The 25,944-nt window shown below is 38.5% G+C and overlaps 1 protein-coding gene across 1 annotated transcript in view; it reads right to left on the bottom strand.

The window, feature by feature from the left end:
* Positions 1 to 17,402, bottom strand: part of cxxc4 (CXXC finger 4) — a 39,017-nt gene extending 21,615 nt beyond the window's left edge. The window contains exons 1-2 of the mRNA XM_056479103.1: positions 17,028 to 17,402; positions 14,896 to 15,834 (exon numbers count right to left, since the gene is read on the bottom strand). Of these exons, the coding sequence (XP_056335078.1) occupies positions 14,896 to 15,720 (825 nt within the window). The 5' untranslated portion in view covers positions 15,721 to 15,834; positions 17,028 to 17,402. The remainder of the gene's footprint in view (positions 1 to 14,895; positions 15,835 to 17,027) is intronic.
* Between the last annotated feature and the right edge of the window lie 8,542 nt (positions 17,403 to 25,944).

Below are 25,944 nucleotides of genomic sequence, written 5' to 3'. Positions count from 1 at the left end.
AAACTGAAATAAATATAATTTGATAATATGGTTTGGAATTTGATGTTTTATAAGATTATTTACAGTTTTTGCTATTATTTTGCATTTAGTTAGGAATTTTTCAGGATCGCAAAAATTTGTGACTTTTTGTTGATTTTGCGTTGGATTCAGCGATCGCGGATTCGCAAAAAACTAGGGGTCTGATAAATAAAATTGGCTATAGAAAAATGCTGGTTTAAGTACACATACTATGCATATTCTAGCTCTCATTTTTTCTCATCAATAAAATAAAATTAAATAAAATAAAGTGATATAAAATAAAATAAAATAAACCCGGTTTTCTGTGAACACTGTCTGAAAAGGCCATTCTTGTGTAACCAAGATTTAATTAAGAGCCCTTCATCATTATCAGCATTATCATCATTGCTCGCAGGACACGACCCCATAATCAGCGATTAAATAGCTAAAAGCACGTGAAAAACTGAGAAATGGGTTTGACGTCAGTGTTGGCTGTTGATCTACATCAAGAATATGAAGAAGAAGGGTATAAAAAGAAAAATTCATTTTTAGAATGAGGCGGAGAGACACAGAAAAGGTACAAGAGGGGATTGTGAGAGAGTGAAAGGAAGACAGTGGCAGCAGGGTGCTTTCTAAGGGCTCTCAGGGGACATTTTGTGGAAAGCTTCCCTCCCTGTGGCGGCCCGCAGGCCTTTAAAGAATGGCAGCGGGACGTCAGTCACTGGCATCGGCGCAGGAGAGCGAGAGAGTGCAGCATAGCGATGAGCCATGTGGGTGTATCGGTGCGAGGGCTAAGCGATCTGAACAGATTGCCTGTTCTCTGAAATGTTAAATCAAAATGCAAAGCAGGAGTTGACCAGCCTTCCTCTCTAAACAGATTCGCCAGCATATGTGTGGAAGCGTGGACAGCTTCTTGGGGAGCGCTAATATTTTAAGGTAATTAAACTGAACTTCTCACTGTCTGTGAAGCCCTTGGTCTGTCTCTTTGCAACATCCGCTATTTAGCCAATTTGAAGACAGAAAAAAAAGCCCAAGTATAAAAATAACTGTAAAGTTAAGCTAGATCTATAGTCACAAATTACTGTCAATCTGGCTTGTAGATTATGAATACATAAATCCATTTATTAAAAAAAAAAAATGCCATAGTATAAAATGACCTCGTTGAGATCTTGAGTAATAGCTCAAGATTTTTTTTTGGAGAATCATTTTTAGTGAAAAACATCTCCTAAACTTAATATTTAATGAAGGGAAAAATGTGGAGATGAAAAATGAGAGAAAACCCTACTATGTACTAAATAAAGAGGTTGCTTAGGTGTCCTACTCCTAACAGGTATATATATATATATATATATATATATTTTTTTTTAAATTAGCATTACAAGCCACAAGCTGGAATATCTACCGGGTGGGTGAAATGTAACAAGGCAATATTTAATGGCTACAGAACTTGAAGTATCACTAGAGTCACACATTTGAACACATTTCATTTTTAAATAACACAGGCTGCCATAAAAGGGAGTGTTAGAAATATGGACTTTTGTTACCAATTTTTAATGGCTTGCTACTTTTCACCCACCCTGCATACTCTGATACAAACTATAAACAAAGTATAAACAAAGAACTCTCACACACCTCCAAGTTAATCTGGCACCTATTAATCAGTTAATTTCTTTAATTATCTGACAGACACTCATCTATCTTCCTATATTTCAAGTTTACAAAAGGTTAGGTGTTCTAAAGTGACTGAAAGCCTCCAACAGGTAAAGGTCAAAGGGACAACCCTTTCAGCCATAGCAAAAGAAGTTGGTAGCTTCAAATGTGGCAGTGTTTTAAAACTCAAAATCTCAGATAAAATGCTAGTTGTCCACAAAAGACAAATGCACAGAAAATTAACAGCACGGCTGGAACTGCTCACTGGTACAGCTCTAAACAGAGTAAGGATCTGCCTCAGCGTACAGTGACTCAATATTTAGGAGAATGTGGAGTGAAAACTCCTCTGCAGTGATCAAACCTCACATCAGCAGAAAGAATCAAAAGACTTGAACAGTCATAGTTTAGCTTTGGTTTTCTGCAGCAGGAGTTTGGCTTCTTATACAGCTACATGACACAGTCAATACCAGTGCTGCACAAAGTACATAATCCAGGCACCTGAGTTAAAGTTCACACACAATAATTAAATGTTTCTCCAGTAAATTAATTGTGAAATACTTATTGGCGAATGTTTATGCAAAAAACTTAAACCAAAAGCTGCCATATGTCTACTTATAATTAAAAAAAAAATTCAAGTGTGCTAACAAGTACAAATAATAAAATATATAATCTACCAGGCGGCATGGTGGCTCAGTGGTTAGTACTGTCACCTAGTGTAGTGTATGTGTGTGAAAGAGCGTGTATGGGTGTTTCCTAGTGATGGGTTGCAGCTGGAAGGGCATTCGCTGTGTAAAACATGCTGGATAAATTGGTGGTTCATTCCACTGTGGCGACCCCTGATTAATAAAGGGACTAAGCCGGAAAAAAAAAAAAGAATGTTAGTAAAAAAATAAATAAATTCATTTTAAAAAGCCTTGCCCAGTTGGTAAATTCAGCGTATCATTTACTGCAGACTCACTCTGAATGGATCATTTGAATCAGCAAGATTTTGTTTACTGGTGGAGAAATGGATCATTTGAATCTGTGAGTTGTTGACTCGAGAACAGATGTGGTCAGAAAAGTCCAATTAACAAATTAAATGTTCAATACAATTTGTGCACTGATTTAAAAAAATGTGTAAAACAGCTCATTGAAGCTAAAAACATTGAAATAATGAAATGACCTTGTGTCCTGATCTAAACCTGACTGAAAATCTCTGGAAAATCCTTGGCAGCAAAGTTATGGCTAAGAAAATAACTAGTCAATGAAGAGCCTGAATAAGACCAGGATCAGAGCAGAACAGTGTGACAGACTAGTGATGTCCCTCTACACTTCCTACTCATTATTATCTGGTGTAACCTGTTTTAATGTATCATTGTGCAACAATTGTTGCTGGTCTCTATCACTGTGATTTCCACAAAACAAAGTATTTCGTGCTTAAATTATTTTTTTAAACATTGTTGTGATGTAGGCATTACTACCTAAACTAAAATAGGCATTACAAATAAACATATATATATAATCTGTGTTGTCGAAAAGAATCACTCTTAATGTACTAAACAATTTTTTTTTTTATTAATTGAATAATTAAGGCGGTTTATAGTTGCGGTTTATTCTATTGTGGCGACCCCACATTAATAAAGGGACTAAGCCAAAAAGACTGAATGAATGAATAAATGAATAATTTAGTTTCATTTTCCAAAAATATACACTAAATGGTCCTAGAGTTAGATTGGATGACACACCATTTTTAGAAGCGGGATATACACTCACCAGCCACCTGCTCCTTAACGCAAATTTCTAATCAGCTAATCACATGGCAGCAACACAATGCATATAGGCATGTGGACATGGTCAAGATGATTCAAACCAAGCATCAGAATGGGGAAGAAAGGTGATTTAAGTGACTTTGAATGTGGCATGGTTGTTGGTGCCAAACGGGCTGGTCGTAGTATTTCAGAAACAGTTGATCTACTGGCATTTCATGCACAATCATGTCTAGGGTTTACAGAGAATGGTCTGAAAAAGAAAAAAAAATATCCGGCGAGCGGCAGTTCTGTGCACCCAAAGGCCTTGTTGATGCCAGAGGTCAGAGGAGAATGACCAAACTGGTTCCAGCTAATAAAAGGCAACAGTAGCTCAAATAACCACTCGTTACAATCGAGGTATGCAGAAGTGCATCTCTGAATGCACAGCTTGTCAAACCTTGAAGCAGATGGGATACAGCAGCAAGAAAATACCACAACTGATGCCACTCTTGTCAGATAAAAACAAGAAACTGAGGCTACAGTTCACACAGGCTCACCAAAATTGGACAACAGAAGATTGGAAAAACATTGCCTGGTTGCTGATGAGTCTTGATTTCTGCTACAACATTCAGATGGTAGGGTCAGAATTTGGCATCAGCAACAGTTCAGGCTGGTGAAGGTGGTGTAATGGTGTGGGGGATATTTTCTTCGCACACTTTGGGCCCAATAGTACCAATTGAGCACTGTGTCAATGCCACAGCCTACCTGAGTATTGCTGCTGACCATGTCCATCCCTTTATGACCACAGTGTACTCATCTTCTGATGGCTACTTCAAGCAGGAGGCATTACTAATCAAAATGCTGGCATTAGTAATCAAATGCAAGTTCATTTAGAACCTTTTCCACTATTTTATTTTCTTACATATTCAACTTACAAAAGCTAAACTTTTAGCATCTGGCAGAGGCTTTGAAACAGAATTCACCATCTCTTCAAGGAACACATTTCAGCAATGCATTGTATTGTGTTTCCTGGGATAGAAACTCATAGTTGTGGTGCTATAATGCAGTGAACGTTACACTTATCTCATTTTTTTTTGCACTGATGAAAGGGAATTATGCATTATAGCCTATATTAGTAAATGATCCTTTGGATTGTACTGTATTTCAGGAAAACGACAACCTACATGGCTATATTGGAGGACAGGATGTTACTTACAAAAATAAAACTGCTAATCTTTAAATGACAACTGAAGATATTTTAATCAAGACAAATTTCTTCCCTTTAATGAAAGTCTAATCTCCAGAAAATCGTGATGCTTCAATGTTACAAAGGCATAAAAAAATCATATAAATTTAGAAGTTTAATCCAAGCCTTCAGTGGTCTTCCTTATATGATGAACAGGTTTAATGTAGGTTTTAATTCATGTCTCTAACCATTCATCAGCAAACAATTTTTACAGAATTCAAATTTCGTCATGTGAGCTCAGCCATGCTTGTTTGACATGCATATAATGTGAATAAACTTTTTTAGAGATTAGGTGAATAGACACAAAATTTTATTTAAAACATCTTCATTTGTCTCTCGAAGATAAATACATTTATTTAAAAAGATACAAAGGTGAATAAATGAATATTCATTTTGTGGTGAATTAGCTACCAACCACTTTATTGTATTAACTGTCCAAAAAAAAAACTTTTAAAAAATTAGGATATTATAATAATACATAGCTCATTTTCCCCAAGGAAAATAGCAAGACATAAAGCGCTGAGCATGAGCACACGACAGCCAAAGCCATCACACCACAAAATATCTCTGTCAAAGTCACAGCAACACAGTGGTAAACCACAGACTAAGGAAGGGAAAGATTTTGAGGCAGCCGGTTACATTCCCATGCAACCCACAAACAGCGTAAAAAATTGTTGGGACTGAATCCAATAACGTCAGTTTAATTGATGTATGCTGTAAAAGATAAGAAATAATAAAAACATTGAAAATTATGTGCTAAGAAGCCATAATTCATTACAAAAATTGACAAGGATTGGTTTTATGGTCACATAGGCTGATCCTCTCAAGAAACAACAGCAAGACACAAAATCAGAAGATCCCCTTACATGCTGTATATATAGCCTAAGCAAGCAAAACATACAGAATCATTAAGGTCCCTATCCCCCAACACCCATTCAATGTTTTGCACAATTACCATGTGCGATCAGCTAGAACCTTTCTGTATTATTAGAGACTCAGTTAAGATTAGGCTTTCAATGCTTTCTTTGTATCAGTAAACACAAAGTGCATGACATTTTTTCATCACCTGAGCTCATCAGACAAAAAAGGAAAAAAAACATAAACACACAGCCCACTGTGAAGTAGAGGTCTGTGCAGGACTGATTTTTTAGTCCAGCTCCCGCCAGGTTTTATTCCGCAACTGACCGCTCCTGATGTATATTCTTTGTATTCTTTGTATAGTCTTCGTTCACTCACTGCAAAATTTAAATTGGGTACCACCAAAAGACAGCAGTAACAGACAAAACTTTAGGTTGTGCAAGGATTGTAAGCTAAATGAGAGTTTTGTTTGTCCCTTTGTGATGAGACAATAGTGCAGCCTTAAACCTGAGGTTCCAGTCTTCTGAAGCTGGTCGCACACCAAATGTGTTGATCAGCACCGCTCTGCAATGTACATATGACAGTTGGAAGAAACACAATTGCCGGACACGCACATTCAGATGTTATTTAAAACGAAACTATTCAGATGGTTTCTTGAGTCGTAGATGCATCATCTGTCCAACCAAATGGTCTTTAGAATTTGAAACCCAATCCCTACATTGAAAATTATGTTAAAGCTGTGTCAGAAATCATTATTCACAAAGTTATATAATGTATAGTGAGCGAATATGACAAATAAATATGCTATCTTCAGGAGCCACTGACGTCTAGTTTATGTAAAGCAAACCACCCCACTGGTTTAGAGACAACATATCACACGACAACATATCACACTGAACGTGATAGAATTTTTCTATGTTTTTGGTTGCTTTTCTGGACATAGAACATCACGTGACCGCTGCTGTAAATGGACAGTAAGAGAGCTCTGAACATATCTAAATTTGTGTTCTGAAGATAAACAATATGAATCAATATGAGGGTGAAGTAATTAATAACAGAATGGTAATGTTTGTGTAAACTAACCCTTTAAAAGTATGAGATGCCAATTTTCTACAGAATGCTGCTGACAATTTCTCTTTGATAGCGAGTTCACAGACTTGAGTTCAATATCCAGTGATTTAAGCAGTTCAGTGCAGCTCACAGTTAGTGATGTGAATTCAAAGCATGATTTTAAGTTTTGTCAATTTCAACATTAAAGTGATGGAAAATTAAATAATGAAAACTTTTCATGTGAGAATTTTTTTTATTTTTTTTATTTCAAAGTTTACAATTGAATAAATGTTGGGTTATGCTCGTCTACAGCTGAAGTATTGTTATTGATATCAACAGCCAAAAATTGATCAAATGCTTTAAAAGAAAAATTTTAATATGCAATTTGAATCTATTCTTTCCATTAGACAGACAAAAAAACATGAAAAGCCAAAATACCTCTATCTCTAAACTGAGCAGGAAAAATATATCTTTTTGCCTGCAGTATCTTGACTTAATTGCAATTTAACACTAAACATATTAGCATTTGTTCAAAGTACTTTTATTAATTTATTTGTTAGAGTGTACATTTAACAGAATCTGTAAATATTACTGAAATGCATTTGAAAATGCATGGCATGTTGTTATGTCGCGTATGGTCTTCCATGTAAATCCCAAGACCCCATCTGCGTTGACTTTTCTCACATATTTTCAAACAGGTCACTGCAATGATGGGAAACCATTTAACTTCTCAGCCAGAGCCTGCCATCAATAATTTACCGTCAACTGTTTAAAATTTAAAGGGCCACACATTAACGTTCCCAGCACCTAGACTTTCACCCTGACCATCCTCCACTGATCTGCCACCCTCCCCATCCTATAAAAGGCCAGTGATAATGAGTTGCTTTCCCCACTCAACTGGAGATGTTAAATCAAGCCAGGTCACAGGACAAACAGGCGTCATGGGGAAGGGCACAGGCCAGGCTTGTACGATTACATTTTGGTCTTATCCATTGGTTTAATGAAAACAATATTTTTTTTAAAAAAGGAAAAACTATTCTAATATTGATAAAGGGGAAAACTTAATCAAATTTAAGAGTCCAAATTTTGTGAATTGCTTTTAAAGGGTAAGTGCTTTGGTGCTCTCGGTCCAACTACATCATACATCTATATTGCACTTAAAGAGAATCACAGAAAAATGAAAGGTATGCCATTTATTTTCACCCTTATGTCAGCTCAGACTTGTATATATCAGTCTTCTGCAAAATATAAATTTTATAGATATTTTGAAAAGGGTTTTTAACCAGTTTGGACAGAGAAAAAACACTGAGAATATCTTAATCAGCATTCATTCATTCATTCATTCATTTTCTTTTCAGCTTAGTCCCTTTATTAATCTAGAATCGCCACAGTGGAATAAACCGCCAACTTATCCAGCATATGTTTTACGCTATGGATGGCCTTCCAGCCACAACCCATAACTAGGAAACACCCATACACACTCATTCACACACATATATACATTACGGACACTTTAGCTTACTCAATTCGACTATACTGCATGTTTTTGGACATGTGGGGGAAACTGGAGAACCAAGAAGAAACCCATGCAAACATGGGGAGAACATGCAAACTCCACACAGAATTGCCAACTGACCCAACTGAGGCTCGAACCAGTGACCTTCTTGCTGTGAGGCGACAGCACTACCCACTGTGCCACCGCGTCACCTTAATCAGCATATGCTCTATAAATATCTATAATATTACTCAAAGAAAGAAAGTCACATAAGTTTCGAATAACATGAGATTGAGTAAATGTTGCTATAATTTTATATGTCATTCACTTACACAAATACAGTGCCATATTACACTTAAAAAATTTACTTTTCTGCTTGTTCAAACGAATTAAATTGTGTTGAAACAACACAAATCTTATGTTTTTTGGGACAACTTAATGGTTTTATATTCAATCCATTTAAATTGGTTAAAATTATTACGTTAACTTAATCAATTTGTATTTGGACAACATGAAGGAATTGTGTGGAACCCAGCATTTTTACAGTGTAAAAACAGACCATAGATCTCATACTATATTTATACTGTAGTATTCTCGCAAGTTGTTTCTCAGCTCAAGTAAAGTGTTTTACAGCCAAAAATAGCCCTATTCACAGAAGAAACAAAATACTTTGTCTTGCACTTAATTTCCTCGAGCAAAAATTCAATAATTTATGCAGCATTTAAGCAGCGGAACCTCTTATAATCACTGAGGTGCAAAGCACTGCTGTAGTATTAAATCTCTCCTGATGTATTATAATAATAATAAAAAAACATTTTACATTTTACACTACACAACAGTGTTGTTTTTACAGTGACAGAAAAAATGTCTTTAAATGGTGATTCATATCTTTAAGTGGTCATAACATAGACAATCAAAGTTCTTTTGACATAAAAGAGGTCTTTGAAAGCATAATGCAAGCAAGTTTAAAATGTCCTTAAAACATTTAATCAAGCTGCAAAGTTTGCTTTCAAAGCAGCCTGTTATGTTACAAGCATGCATACTTTTACATAGCATTGAGAATTCCATTCAAAATGTTACATCTTTATAGCCTATACTATACTATAGGCACTGCACACTGGCATTCACTGGCCATATCGGATGTGAGCGCTACATCACGTCGTAAGCAAACAGATCTGATTCTAACTGTATACACATGAGCATTAATTTTCTGATATTCTTCACATGATTGAATTTACTGACAAAGACTGAGAAGTGAAAAGGCTTAGGTTTAGATGTGTCTAATTTAAATAGCTCATTTGCATCTAGTTAGTAGATTTCAAAAAAGTGGATTGTTTAATTAAAATGATGTCCCAGATCACATTGGAGGATTAAAGATGAAGCAGTCAGTCAACTGTACAGGATCTGACAGCAGCCACACTGCAAACTGTAAGTAAACAATTTTACAAAGCTAAAAATGATGTTTTACTATAAACGAATGATGTTGTCAAAACACTGATGCATTAGTGAAGAAGCCTTCATACTAGGGCTGCATGATATTGGAAATATATGTGATATTGCTGTTGAGTATTGCGATAACGAGGTTCCTAATGATAAAACATTTCCCCAAAAATGCTATTTTTATTAACTTTAAAAAAAATAATTTATCTATGTAATGAAATTACAATGAACATGTAAAATATATTTTTTCTAATTAGTTCTAATTTACACTAAAAAACAAGGTGCAAACATTCAAAACGCTATAAATGAATGAAAACCTCAGCAGATATTTTGACTCTGATTGGCTGTTGTCAATTTTCTCTCTTGTTCTTACTTGTTCTTACTTGTTCGCCATTAGTATTTATTTTCAGCTCTGGGTTCACCTTTGGGCCGCTAGAGCCAAAACCAGAACAGCAACTACTGGGAAAGCGGGAATAATGATAGGCCCCATCTGATTGGTCAAGATTGAATAAACAATCAATGGATAAAATAAATGTAATTTGCCATTGTTATATTGAAAATACTATCATTGTGATAACGATAATATGGGCATATATTGTGCAGCCCTACTTCATTCTATTTCCTATGCATAAAAGTGTACAATTACTGAAAAGCCATTTATAATAAATCCAATAATCCATATAAACAATGGGACATTTTAGTAAGAGGTTCAGATTCAGATCAGAAGTGTGTACATAATCATTTTCCCCATAAATATATATTTTGTTTAATTTTTTAATCACATACCCGCACACACAAACATTATTACCATTATAAGCGAGCCTCATGTAACAAAAAAAAAATAAATATCTATGTCATGACCCCTTAAACATACATTATATGTGACTAATTACTGTAAATAACAGAGAAACCAATGCCTTGGCTAAATGAATCATGGTTTATGTATGCACACTGCATCTCGATCAACATCTTCAACAAAATAAAAATCTACCACAGAACCAATCCTCAAACTGTCTGACTAACCTGGAGCATTACTGGACCCAAAGCAAGCTCAGGAAGCGTTAGGAAAGATAAGATGACTCTGCTAGACTAATCCATTCTGGTGTGTGAGGCAGAGAGAGAGCGAGAGAGAGAGCGAGAGACTAAGAGAGAGAGAGAGAGAGAGAGAACAGCAGAGCAGTGACACGGGGTAATCCTCCGGGGTCTTGCATTAGCGCGCTAAATTAAAGGCGGTATTAGATTAAATTGGCTCTCCGATTTCAGGGGTGTAAGTAAAATTCTAATTTGCATTTTCCACTGCCGCTTAAGATATAATTAGTTCAGGGTGATTCCCAGGTGCAAAACACTGACAGCAACATCCAGCTGCTTACTGGGAGTTTATCATTTATTAGCAGCAAAAGGTGCAATCAGCTGGGTCTACATATATGTGTGTGTGCTTGTCTGGGTGTGAGTCGGTGTGTGTTTCTGTGTTGTGTATTGGAAGCAAGTCCGTTATTAATTGAAAAAACAACCAAACAAAAAAACAAGTGTTTAGCCTATATGTGTCTGCATCTGTACAGGCATATGGGTTTCCTATGCTGGCCATTACACATGTTGGCTCAATTTAAATTAATGAAGGAGCTGTGTGTGGGTTGAGGATGCAAATCAGTCTTACTGCAAACTCAGATCATCCTACATTTCCTCACACAAAGAACACAACAACAAAGAGTGCACTGAGTATTCAGAAGATCACAGAAAACACCTTAACATTATTTATTTGATCAGGTTTCTTCCTATATATGACATGATGTCTTGCAAGTGATTTTACAGTATACAGTAGAGCTGCACAATATATCATTTTAGCAACAATATCTCAATGTGTGAATATGCAGTAGTTATTTAGTCATTTCAGTTTATTCAAAATGAAGTGACAGTTGATCAATTGCTTGTGTTTTAAGGCCTGTGTAAATTATTTTTTTTTTATATTAACAAAGATGAACTGTATTGAATTATTTACACAATGAAGTATATACAGCTTTACTGTACATTTGATTCTTTTATTTCTGTACCTGTATAATGTTAGACTGCTTTATTTGTATAATTTACTTTGTCTCAGCTGGTAATTTGTGTTTATCATATTTTATGCCCTACAACATCATCCCAATCTATCTAAAATTATGAATTATGTTATCTTGTGAAATATCACAATATAAATTGCAGAAAATCAAATTATTGCAATCTAGGTTTTTTCCAATACCATGCAGCTCTCGAATACTGTATGGATACTATGACTTAAATATATCATTATGCTCACTAAAGCTTGACTTAGTAGTAGTGTGTGTGTGTGAATGAAAGAGTTTATGGGTGTTTTCCAGTACTGGGTTGCAACTGGAAGTGCATCTGCTGTGTAAAACAAGCCAGCAGGTACATAACGTGATAAGATGTTAATATGAGGTTAGATTTAGGTTGTGATGTCAGGTGACCAAAATTCAATGTCTAGTCAGCGTTAAGGACAATGTTATTTTGACGTCACATAACGTTGATAATTGGTTTATTTTAGGTTGTATTTAAAAGTGACCAAAATCTAACGTTGAGCCAACATCTTAAACCAACGTCATATTGACGTCAAATACTGACATTTTTTTGTCAGGTATGACAACCAAAATCCAACGTCTGATAGACATCATAGTGGTAACGTCCACACAATGTCAAGCTGTAACATCATTAGACATTGATATTTGGTTGATTTTAGGTTAGACATTGAGCTCGGCCTGACATTGGGTTCTGAACCCAATTTTCATTTCCAAACAAAATGCAAAGTCCCCAAAATGCTGGGGCTCAACGTCAATCTGGCATCATGTTGGCCAGAGTAGTTGGCGGTTCATTACGCTGTGGCGACCCCAGATTAAAAAAGGGACTAAGCCGAAAAGAAAATAAATGAATGAATGAAAAGTGACCAAAATTCAACATCAAGTCAACATCCTTAACCAATGTCATATTGATGTCAAATACTGACATTTTTTCGTCAGGTATGACAACCAAAATTCAACGTCTGATAGACATCATAGTGGTAACGTCCACACAATGTCAAGCTGTAACATCATTAGACATTGATATTTGGTTGATTTTAGGTTAGACATTGAGGTCCGCCTGACATTGGGTTCTGACATCAACCCAATTTTCATTTTCAAACAAAATGCAACGTCCCCACAATGCTGGGGTTCAACGTCAATCTGACGTCATGTTGATGTCCTGTGTCTGCTGGGTTATGCCAGAGTAGTTGGCGGTTCATTCCATAGTGGCGAACCCTGATTAAACAGGGACTAAGCTGAAGGAAAATGAATGAATGAATGAATGAATGAATGAATGAAGTAATGTTTTCTATCGTAGAATATTTTGATATGTTGTTAATTCCTTTGATGGCAAAGCTTAGTTTTGTAATTAAATTAATAATAATAATAATAATAATAATATCAATAATAATTTAAATGTACTTTTTTACTGATCAGTGACTGTATATATATATATATATATATATATATATATATATATATATATATATATATATATATATATATATATATATATATATATATATATATAATAGTCTATTGTCTTTCATAGCTCCACAGGCGACAATTGTGGGACATAATCTGTGAAGTACAACTTAAACAAAATTACTATTAGCTCTTCTGTATAGAAAGCACCAGACATTCCCATATCAATCAATAAAATATAGCAGTTAATCTCCGTATAAGTTTATCTAGACTAAATAAAACAACTTCATTACTATTTCCACTAATGGAGTTTGTGCTTCTGACCTCAAAACTGTGTTTCACAATCCCAAAAAGACAACTTACTGAAAGTTACAGTAATAAAGTTCCAAAATTTGAAAACATTAAGCCAAACATTAAACATATCAGAAGAACAACAAAGACAAGGACTTGGTTTTAAGAATACAATAATTCCCTGACAGCACCAGGACAAAAGGCTGTATTTTAAAAATAACATTTCAAAATCAAATAATGGACACACCTTTTACTCCTGTTAACCACACCAACAAAATCTGTGTTTAGCAGCTTGTACATTCAGGGTTAATCAATGTACATGGAATTAAAACACATCTTTAACCTAGCTGCATAAACACTAAAACACACAACAATCAACCTTAACCTGCCCTCAAGTCAGCACACAAGAAACCTGCTGATAAAAAAAACACAAAAATTTTGATTCAAAGCACTGAGTTGACCGGTGAAACTACTTACATAAATAATTTTGTAATATATAAGTACTGATGTGAATATGCTTTAGGCCAAGAGTGGCCAAGTTGGGTCCTGGAGCGTAAAGTTTCACTCCAGTAACTAAACATGCATAAACAGGCTAAGTGATCCTAAATTTAAAGGCAGGCAGTTTTGTTTTTTGTTTAACATTGGATGCAGGACCGAACTTGGCCACTTCTACTTTAGGTCTTGTTTATACCTGGAATTAACATGCCTTTTCGAATGCATCTCCTGCAGTCACTTTTACAACACTATTTTGCTAAAGAGAAGGTCATGTTGATGTCACACATACAAGTCAATGTCAAAAATTTTAAACCTTTGTTTACATGCAATGTGGACACATTGGTCACAAAATGCACTAGAACACATTAAGCTACATAGTGTTTTTTTTTTGCATCCCTTTGTGTAATTAGTGAGATCAGAAGACGAAGATCTCTTTACACTTGTATTTTGAGCTGTCTACCTCACATCAACAAAAATGAATGTTTATCCCATGTGTAAACTATATTCTGTATTTACACACCAACACACTCAAAATATAGCATTTTCTTTGGACCAAAATTTTTATCAGTTATTAAAGCCCTTAAAAATATAACATTTTGGTGAATTTTCATGTCATAAGGAATTTTGTCCTAAATAAAAAGAAATGTTGGAAAGAATTGTTTTTGTTATTTCCTTTGCAGTGTATAAAAACACCAGGAAGAAAATCCCAACTTTCCATGTCCCAAGCATAATAGCAGAAGCTGGAATTTTCCCTATTGCTCTCATTGTGGGGGAGATCGACTAGCCTCGTCAGGAGACAGTTTCTATAATTGGTTAAAATGACCAAGTGCAGAGAAGGATGGCTCTCTGCTGAAAACCATTTCCCAGCTCAGCTTGGAGCAGAGCCAAGCCCTGGGTTGTTCGGATGCGTTCCAGCCCCAGCCTGACTGGCAGCAATTAGGGGTGTCTGAGCCAAGCTCAGCTTGCGCTCCGCACAAACACCCCTAATTACTGCCAATTAGGCTAGGCGGGTAGGCAGATTTGAGAAGCCGGGGGGATGTTCAGGCATGGGTGGGCATGGAAACAATTTTCAAGGGCTTAGAAACGTGACTAGAAGGAAAGGTTAATGCTTTTGAGTGCACGGAGGGAAGGAGGGAGGGAGGGAGTGTAGTGTCTGAGCCGTCGTCTCACCTCTAGTGATGAGCCAGGCTTCTTTTTTAGCTCCTCGCATTTCCGAAACTTGCAGATCTGGTGGCCCGTCTTACGGTTCCGACAACTGCTGCACACTCCACAGTTGATTAGCCTCCTGCAGGGCGCACAGACCCCACACCTTTTCCTTTTCTTTTTCGCTGGGTTTCCGCTGGATGCGGAGGAATTATTCTGTGGGCAGTCTGCCAGATTGGCAATTTGAAACGCACTGTCTGTAACGGCTGCTGAGGCTGCGGGGGAGTGAAGGGCTGTCATGACGATGACCCCGGGAGGTAATGAGATGCCCCCTAAAGCCGGAATAGCGGAAAAAGTTCCAACACGTTCCGGGAGATTCATTATCTCTGCTTCAGCAGCACCGCATTTCAGCTTGTTCATGCATTCTCCTGCTAAAGGTCTGCAGTGTTCAGGGGATAAGCTAGAGAGGAAATTATTATTTGCCATTTGCAGCGTCTCTGGCGGCACGCCAGGTTTCCCCGGCCTTTGGGAGTCGTTTCTATGCATGCTGGTCCTATTAGGGTTTATTGCTGCTGATTTCCTTCCCCAGAGCATGCCGTTATCACAGTTCCAAGGGGACACGCCGATTCTGGCGCTGGGAAAAATTGGTGTCGTTATGCGGGCAATCTTAGCAGTCTGTGGAAATGCCCCATTGGTTTTGTAAAAGTTTGCAAATGACCTGTATCTTTCCATTTCTGCATTGTAATCCAACAGCTGGCTTAATCCACCGTCCTGAAGATTATCCTTTTGCAAGAGTGACACGTCGGTGCTCTGGCCGCTTTCAATGCAAAGTGCATTGTTGAGATTAGACATGACTGTTAAGTTTCAAGCGCTCACAAGAAATTTTTGAGGAAGGGTGCCAGTTGTTCTTTTCAAGGTGAAGCTTGTTAGACACAACACGTAACCATCCTGGGTTTATCCTCTCCACTAAAACAAGAGAACAAAATTATGGATAAAAGTGACAAACATTTGCTGTGAAACTTCCAAGTGACTTAAATCTAGGAAATTTGCATTACTTGTATTTAAACTGTCAATTTAATGTCTTTATCCTGACAGCTTTTGTCATAAAAGTGGAGATTCTTGTAGTTCTAACACAATTTTTGCATAATATTAGTAAATAAAAATCATAAGATATTTTGTCAGCACAGAAAGATAAAATGTGAAAGCTGTGAAAAATAAAGTGGCATATTAACAATGAGCATAACAAAAAGTTTTGTCTGTCAAACTATCCTCTATATAAACATACTGTCTCATATCATGCTTATGAAAATATGTGGAAAAAAACGAATCATATATTAAGATTCAATAAATGATCCAATGATGCTTTGTGAGGCACACTCCAACCAAGCTTCTATCGTTGACAACTGGAGTATGTGTGGGGGATCCATTTCCGATCTCCCAGTCTGGCTGGGTTTTGTTGCCACAGATAAAAGCCCATTAGACACATCTTCCTCTACTTGCATTACCTTTCACTAGGCTCTCTCACTCGCTGCAAGAAGACTACAGAAATTCAAAGCATTGTGAACAGCTGGTTTTGAATTTAATAGTACATCTCCACCTGAGAGACAACACTGGATACCCATTCATATCTAAGACCCTGTCATTAATCATCTGAGACCTCACATGAAGCCAGTAATAATGTTCTTTATTAAGTTTGTTTAAGAGGCTCACGCTGCTTTATAACTTCCTGATTAAAAGCAAACAGAACAAAACTGAGTAACAGATATAATTTTACACTTACGAGCACGTGAAGTTTTTGTAACGATTAACCAACATGCATTGTATTAATGACGCAAATGATTAATCTTCTATTATTATAATCGATTAGTTTTCGGTTCAGGAGTAGCTCAAATGTGCCATAAAGCGTCGATTTGAAAGCAGTAAACAAAGTTCAGGAAATTAGAAATATCCGATACTTAGAGGAGAAAGAACGAGGTCGAGAGTAGACAACTGAGCCGTCGATTACAGCCCGAGACATTCAGATCAAATTGCATAATGGGATTTAATCACTCTGGCGCCTTCAAAACCACCCGAAATAAATAATAAAACAGTGGACATTCAGAAAGCATGCGCCACTATCGCTAAGCGAGAGAAGAAAAAAATGAAAGAGCATCACCTACCAGACAATCCAGACACCAGGGCAGCACATTACTGCGATGAATGCACAATAAACACACGCCGAGGGATCACCACAAAAACACCATCTTTACGCACAAAACGCCATTCTTCACGTGAAGAAAAGTAGACGGAAAGGTATTTGTTTGCGATGGCGTCCGGGTTGAGCCTGTTGTCCGTGGAGCGATGACTGGAGGTGAGGTGTCTCCTGTCGCTGTGTGTGGCTGATTGGTGCTGAGGTGAGGAGGATGGGGATGTGTGGACACCAACTGATCATTGGCTGGAAATTACTATAGAAACACCAGGAGCTCTGGGGAGGGGGATGATCATCAATCTCCACCGGGAAACAGCGTGCTTTCTGTCGCTGTCTGTTTGCTAACTCTTTACATTATAGTCTTGCAGATTACATGTAAGTAGCTTATAACTAATTACAGGACTAAGTGTATTTCAAAGCTGCGACGCAAAATGTTATCATAACTGGGTTTCTCTCTAAACCTGTAAAGTCTGGCAAATAACTGTTTTAAGTAAAAAAATAAATAAATAAAAAAAGCAAACAAATTCATGTCTGAATTCTTTGTCATGTAACCTGTGCTTCAGGTGTCAATAAAAACAAATAAACAGTTTTTTCTTATTATTATTATTATTATTTAATGACTAACAAATTAGAACAAAAAGCACAACTGGAGTCAAAGTTGGAAACTCTGATTAAAAGATTGAAGATTGAATAATGCTTTTGAAAAGAAGTGCTCACAAAAGCTGCTTGATTTCATTAAAAATACAATACACTGATAATATTGATAATATTATTTCCATTTTGATATAAAAGTTTTCTACATTTTAAAATGTAACTTGTTCCTGTGATTCAAAGCACATTTTTTGCATAATTAATCTTCAGTTGAAAAAAATGTTCTGGCTTATATTTTGTGAAACCTCAAATCTCACCTCCGGGTGCTCCGGTATCCCCCACAGTCCAAAGACAGGTGAATTGGGTAGGCTAAATTGTCCATAGTGTATGTGTGTGAAAGAGTGTGTGTGTGGATGTTTCCTAGTAATGGGTTGCAGCTGGAAAGGGCATCCGCTGAGTAAAACATATGCTGGATAAATTGGCGGTTCATTCCACTGTGCCGACCCCGGATTAACAAAGGGACTAAGCCGAAAAATAAAATGAATGAATGAATTTAATACAATTGTAAATGACTTTTTAAATAATTTTTAATTCTTTCTTATTGTATGTAGTTTCAAATGAAATTATTACACAAATCATTATTGATTTTATAACTACTACCATTAATAATAATAACAACAACAACAACAACAATAATAATAACAACAACATTAATAATTAATATGAGAGTGATTTCTGAAGGATCATGTGACTGAAGTAATGTCCTGAAAAATGGAGAAAATTTATCTTTTAAATCACTGGAATAAATTATTAAATTATATTGTAAACTACTGTTGAACAGTTAAATTATAGTGCAATAACCTTTCACAATTTTACAATTTGTACTGTATTTTTTTATTAAATAATTGCAGCCTTGGTGAGCAGGATAAGCTCATTATATATAACACAACCACTTTAAAAAATAACCAAAGAGAACAGACTTTACTGTGTCTAGTGTAATTACTCAAAAAGTACAAAATAACCTGGCCTGCAAAGTAAAAAAGATAGTTATACTGTGTATTTTACCTTGAAATGAACAAACCATTTTAAATTGTATTTTTTTAATGTTTCTCTTTCTTTGTCTTTTTATTACAATTTTACTTAATATTTTTCCACAACATATTAAATTGGAAGTAGCAATTTTGGACTGTGATCTTAGATTAGTTCCAGTTTGGCTTTGGTACTGACTAACCTAATATACATTTGAAATCAGAATTTTTAGCTCCCCTTTATTTTTTTTTTATTTTTTAATTATTTCCCAAATTATGTTTAACAGAGCAAGGAAATTTTCACAGAATGTCTGATAATATTTTTTTCTTCTGTAGAAAGTCTTATTTGTTTTTTCCGGCTAGAATGAAAGCAGTTTTTATTTTTTTAAAAACATTTTAAGGTCAAAATTATTAGCCCCTTTACACTATATATTTTTTCCGATAGTCTACAGAACAAACCATCATTATACAATAACTTGCCTAATTTCTTTTTCCTGCCTAGTTAACCTAATTAACCTAGTTAAGACTTTAAATGTCATCATTGCACAGATAAAAAGAAATCAGTTATTAGAAATGAGTTATTAAAACTATTATGTTTAGAAATGTGTTGAAAAAATCTTCTCTCTGTTAAACAGAAATTGGGGAAAAAAATAAATAGGAGGCTAATAACTCAAGGGATTTAATAATTCTGACTTCAACTGTACATGTATATTCACAAGCATCTTCTTTTCCATAGGCTCAATTGACTTGAACAAAACAAAAACTGTAATATTGTGAATAACTATTTTAATTTAAAAGAACTTTTTTGTGTAAATAGATTTTAAAATGTGATGTATTCCTGCTTCAGAACTGAATTTGCTGAATTATTACTCAACTGTGGTGTCCATCAAAATTTTGATTTTTATCTGTACATATCTGATATTTTTTTGTAAATCTGATAAATTATTATAAATGGTCGTTAACTAAGAAGTGGAATGTTATGCAATGACCAAGTCAATCCCCTAACCTGAAACAGATTGAGTATGTATTTCACTTGCTGAAGATAAAACTGAAGGGTAAATACCCCAAGAACAAGCAGGAACTGAAAACAGTTGCAGTAGATGCCTGGCAGAGCATCACCAGGGATAAAACCCAGCATCTGGTGATGTCTATGCATTCCAGACTTCAGGCTGTAACTGACTGCAAAAGATTTGCAACCAAGTATTAAAAAGAGAAAGTTTCATTTATGATTATATTTTGTTCCATTACTTTTGGTCTCTTAGCAAGTGGGAGGCACATATGCAAACTGTTGTAATTCCTACACAGTTCACCTGATTTGGATGTAAATATCCTCAAATTAAACACTCACTTCTGCTATTGGTGAGTATACACTCACCAGCCACTTTATTAGGTACACCTGTCCAACTGCTCATTTACACTAATTTCTAATCAGCCAATCACATGGCAGCAGCTCAATGCATTTAGGGATGTAGACAGGATCAAGACGATCTGCTGCAGTTCAAACTGAGCATCAGAATGAGGAAGAAAGATGATTTAAGTGACTTTGAACGTGGCATGGTTGTTGGTGTTGATGGGCTGGTCTGAGTCTTTCAGAAACTGCTGATCTACTGGGATTTTCACGCACAAATAAATTCTAGGGTTTACAGAGAATGGTCCGAAAAAGAGAAAATATCCAGTGAGTGGCAGTTTTGTGGGCGCAAATGCCTAGTTGATACCAGAAGGAGAACAACCAACAACTGGTTAGAGCTGATAGAAAGGCAACTCGAATAACCACTCGTTACAACTGAGGTATGAAGAAGAGCATTTCTGAATGCACAACACGTCAAAACTTGAGGTGGACGGGCTACAGCAGCAGAAGACCGCACCAGCCACACCGATATTTGCATCATGATAGTGATGCTATCGTATCAACATGGACAGATATCTGAGGAATATTTTCAGTACCTTGTTGAATCTTCGCCACTAAGTATTAAGGCAATTCTGAAGACAAAATGGGGTCCAACCCGGTACTAGTAAGATGTAACTAATAAAGTGGCCGGTGTCTAAAGTAAAGTTACGTTTTAACTATCAGAAAGCAACAAATGCAAACACATTCAAAGGCAAGGGAATAAACACTAAATGGACACTAAAATGCATGTGGTAAATTTGGGAACAGAAAAAAACAGAAATGCTATGTGGAAAACTTCCACTATGGGGATTTTGTCAGAACCCAATCATCTGAAAGAGTATAAAATGGGCCAATGAATTGCCAATGAGTTGGTGGGGTCAGCGTGCACAGCTGGAATAAATTACATTTAATCTCATGTAAAAATGCTGCTCGAGCCAAGCCGAGGCATCCTTTTTTAGCTGAAAGAGCCTTTTACGGCTAACAGCTAAGGGGCAATCGTTGTGGCGAAGGAACATGGCATTTCCGTTCCCTCCACTAGGGGAACGTGGGTTACTTTAGTAACCGTTGCATTCCCCATTGGGAGGGGAACTTCAATGCTATGTCGAAAAGGTCCACTATGTGGAAATCTATGGAAAACGTCACAATGATTGAACTTTACCATGTCTCTGGTGAGAGGTTATGCCAAGCTCTCAGTGTGAGCACACATGCATCATTAGAGGTGCTGTCTTCCAACGTGTTCCCTGGCCCTTACTTATCTTACTTATTAAGAAGTTTTGCAGATTTAGATATATTTTTTGAGATTCGTAAAAATGCACCTAGTTAAATGCTAGGAATTTTAAATACGACAGTACATTGGGAAAACATGCAGTCCTGATAGGGAGGACGCTGCGGAAACCACCTGCTGCCCAAATGGGGAGACCTGGTGGTGAGAAGACATGGACTAGCCCTGAGAAGAGGGAGTACTCATATGAAAAGATGGTTAGCGGGGAGGAAACGGCTCCCCCTGGCTCTAATAAGTGAGGGAGATGGCATCCACTATCCAGTGGGCCAACCTCTGTTTAGATATGGCACTTTCCTTCTGCCGACCACCGTAACTATCAAAGAGCTGTTCAGAGGATCTAAAGAGTGCGGTCCACCTAAATTCGCAAAGTGCGAACAGGACACAGCGATAAAAGGGCTGGGTCTGCCTTCTCCACGGGCAATGCTTGCAGGCTCACTACCTGGTCCTTAAACTTTGTGTTAGGAACCTTGGGCACATACCCACGCTGGGGTCTCAGGAGAGAGAGTAGAGAGTAGAGTACGTGACAGTAGGCCAGCCCGAATTCCAGGCACAAGTCATAAACCAAAACTGCCTCCAGGTCCCCGACCCTCTTAATCGATGCCAACGCAACTAGCAGAGCTGTCTTCAAGGACAGAAATCTCAAGGATACTGAGTCGAATGGTTCGAACAGATCTCCGTGCAGGCTCATAAGCACTACAGCAAGATCCCAAGAGGGCATGAGAGGGAGCGGGGTGGACCTAATCCCCTCACGCCTCTGAGGAACCAGATGATGAGGTTATGCCTTCCCACGGTGCTGCCACCCACCGCATCAAGTTGAGCGGAGATGGCAGCCACGTAAACGCTCAACCTATCCTGAAGGAAAGAAAGCACAATGCATCTGCATAATTGTATCTGGCAAATTCGGGGGTCTTCTCTGCGAGAAGCGCACCACTCAGTGAATAGATTCAACTTCAGTGTGTAGGCATGCCTCATAATGGGTGCTCTAGCCTGAGTGATGGTATTAACCACTGCCATCGGTAAGCTAACTAAGTCTTTAACGAATTAATCTAAGTCTTAGGGACCACACGTGGAGGTTCCAGAGATCTGGGCAAGGTTGCCAGATGGTGCCCTGTCCCTGAGAGAGAAGGTCTTCTCTCAGAGCAATCTGCCAGGGAGGGGCCATCGTGAGGAGGGAGAGTTGGAGGGAGAGTTCTTATATCCAGGTCCGGTTGGGCCACAGAGGCGCAACTTACAAGACCTGCTCCTCATCCTCCCTGACCTTGCACAGTAACTGCACGAGCAGGCTCACTTGGGGAAATGCATATTTGCGCATGACCCGAGGCCAGCTGTGGACCAGTGTATCCGTGCCGAGGGAAAAGAACCACTGACACTGGGCATTTACGGAGGAAGCAAACAGGTCGACCTGGGCTTCCCCAAAGCACACCTATATCAGCTGGACAGACCCAGGGTGGAGTCTCCATTCTCCGCACGGTTGAGCTCACCCAGAATATCATCGACGTGAAGCGATTTCAGCTGCGTATGACTGCAGAGGAGCAGACTGCGAGCGAGCTGAGACATGCGGCGAGTATGGATACACCCCATGCGGTTGAAATACGGTACCATTACCATGCTGTCCATCCTGACCAGCACGTGTTCCTCCTCCAGCACTGGTAAAAAAAACGGCGCAGAGCTAGAAACACTGCCAACAGCTCTAGACGATTGATATGCCAATGCAACTGGGCATGCCCGCAACACATGACACCTCAGCTGTTGCTGGAAGCATCTGTCGAGATGACAATATGCCTGGACGCCTGTCCCAGAGGCACTCTGGCCTGTAGGACCACAGGGTTTCTCCAAGGGCTGAGGGTGCGGCGACAGAGCACAGTGACAGACACTCGGTGTGTGCCCGTGCGCCATGCGTGAAGCCAGTGCTGAAGTGGTTTCATATAGAGCAATCCGAGCTGCGTGACAGCGGCTGTGGATGCCATATGCCCCAGGAGCCTCTGAAAAGATTTCAGGGGGGCCACCATTTTCCAGTCAAACTCTCTCTGTTCAGCATTAGCTCGGCATGCTCTCCGGAGATTCTCTGCATGGGGGTGTTTGCTTTTCTCTCGGTTGACCTGAAGCCCCAATAGGTCGGAGCACCCTGTCCCTATGCATAATCAATTGCTCCCGCGAGTGGGCTAAAATCAACCAGTCGTCGGGATAACTGAGTATGCAAATGCCCGTGAGCCAAAGAGGCGCTAGGGCACCCTCCACAAGCTTGGTGAAAACTCACGAAGACAGAGAGAGCCAGAAGGGAAGGACTTTGTACTGCCAGGCTCGACCTTTGAATGCAAACCGCAGAAACAGATGACGAGGAAGTATGGAGACATGAAAGTACGCATCCTTCAGGTATATTGCTCAAACCAATCCCGAGGATGAATGCATTGGATGATGCACTTCTGCATAAGCATCCTGAATGGCAATTTGTGAAGACAGCACTTTAAAACGTGCAGATCTAGGATTAGCTGTGGCCCACCGCTCTTTTTGGGTATGATGAAGTACAGGTTGTAAAACCCACTCTCCATCTCGGCTGGAGGAACCGGCTCGATTGCATCCTTTGCCAGGAGGACAGCAATCTCCTCTCGCAAGACAGGGACGGACACAGGGCTGACTCTGGTGAAATACACGCCCGTGAATTGGCAGGCCCATGCTAACCAGGCAGGCAGAGCCCTAGTAAGTGGTATCATCGGCACGATCGCTGACGTACTAGCTGTGGGGCAGCGTGGAGTGGGAGGGCTCAACCAGAGGTGTGCTTGGGTCCCACGGAAGAGCAGGAGGTGAGAGACTCACTCTCACCTCGCACCCAGGCTTCAGAGGAATGGCTGGAAATGTGAGAGAAGGGAGACCATCCTCCCACACCCTGCGAGCCACTGAGGAAGTGTGCCGATCCTGCGAGCTGGAAGGCATAACGTCCCAGACTGGAAGTGTTCGAAAAATGCTCTTTCTTTGAAATTTTGGTGGCGTTGAAAAACGCTGTGGAGCCCGGCCCCCTGCCGGGGAAAGAGCACGTTCCCTCTTCACTGAATGGCCCGTCTCAGGGATACTATTTGCTTTTAGGTACCCTTTGACAGTGGAAACGGCCATAATAGCGTACCATACCACTCAGTGGAAACGGGCCATTACCCAACTCTGACGGTAACACCTATCAACAGAAAGCTGTGAGAAGAAACAAGATGTTTGAAGATCCCAGAAGATCCAACCTGGTAATAAAGTCTGGCTGTCCACTCAGGATCTTGACCTTTCCAACCATCTATGCACCAAGAGAGGGAAATTCTGAACTTGCAATGCTGTGGCAATTGACTTGAATACTTTATTGACCCGGAGTGGTACTGACTGAAGGAAATATCCTGGATCCCCCGAAAGGACATTCTTAAAACTGAGTGTCTGGAGGGCCACAGCCCTGGACAGTTTAGTTCTAACCCTGCTTTAATGACTTCCATGTAGGTTTTAAACTAGCCTGAAGGACTCAATTAGTTTGATTAGTTGTGTTTAATTTGGGTTAATGCTAAACTGTGCAGAGCTTTGGCTCTCCAAGAATTCTAGACCCTTTCCCCCTGAGTGAAATCACTCTTATCCAATCTGGTCAGTCTCTAAATTTGCAGAGAGAGAGAGAGAGAGAGAGTATGTGAATGAGTGCAAGCGAAGGCTGCGTGGATTGTGTGCGCACGACGATAGACACCATGTGCACGTTTAGCCAATCAGCTTTTTTACAATCACTCTCATTGGTCAGTAATCGTTTCACACGCAGTAAGCAGGGAAAATAAATAATGGCACAGTGGCCTACTTAAATAATATTTATATTTTCAAAATGGCAGAGGCAGTAAAGCATATTTTCATTCTATAAAACCAAGAGTAAATCTGATGAGCCTGATCAAACAAGATCTCGAGAAGATGAAACTGCTTCCCTGGATCAGGATAGCGGGAGGCGGATCAGCCAGAAAACATGACAGAAGAGGTAACTGTGGGCTCTTCTTGAAGATTAGACTAAGGCTCAATCCCAATTCTATTTTTGTACCCCTACCCCTTCCCCTTGGCCCTTACAACCGAGGGTGAAGGCGAAGGGCTTCAAAATTTACCCCTAAGAATTGGGACAGCACTACAGCACCTGCACACGTCATCATATGTTATCACGATCTCTTGCTTCATATGAGATCAGATGATCGCGACTGCTGTAGTTATTACAGTTGTGCTATATTTTAGTATTTATCTTCAGGAAATCACTGAAGGCATATATTATACTATCATAACGACCTAATGTGGCAATAAGAGCGTAACTATACTGTGCATTTACAAAGTGGCCATATTCATCAATGCAAACACACCAAAAACAACATTAACATTACATCAGATGCTGTAAAAAGCCCATTCCCAGCCACTAAATATTACTGACAGGGTATTTGAATGTCATCGAGTGGCAGAATGTTGTGGGACTCCTATACAGGAGTTGTGATTATGGATTATAGATCGTGAAATTTAGCTGTTTTTATTTTAGTGTTTTTTTTTAAAAGCATGATGGTAAAACATGAACGTGGTTATGAATATATTAAAACATATGCTTGTTTGTTGTAAAAATTCG

This window comes from Danio aesculapii, chromosome 1 (assembly GCF_903798145.1).
Source record: "Danio aesculapii chromosome 1, fDanAes4.1, whole genome shotgun sequence".
Classification (NCBI taxonomy): domain Eukaryota; kingdom Metazoa; phylum Chordata; class Actinopteri; order Cypriniformes; family Danionidae; genus Danio; species Danio aesculapii.
Note: the sequence above shows the minus strand (reverse complement) of the source record. Positions and strands in the feature narration are given on the sequence as shown.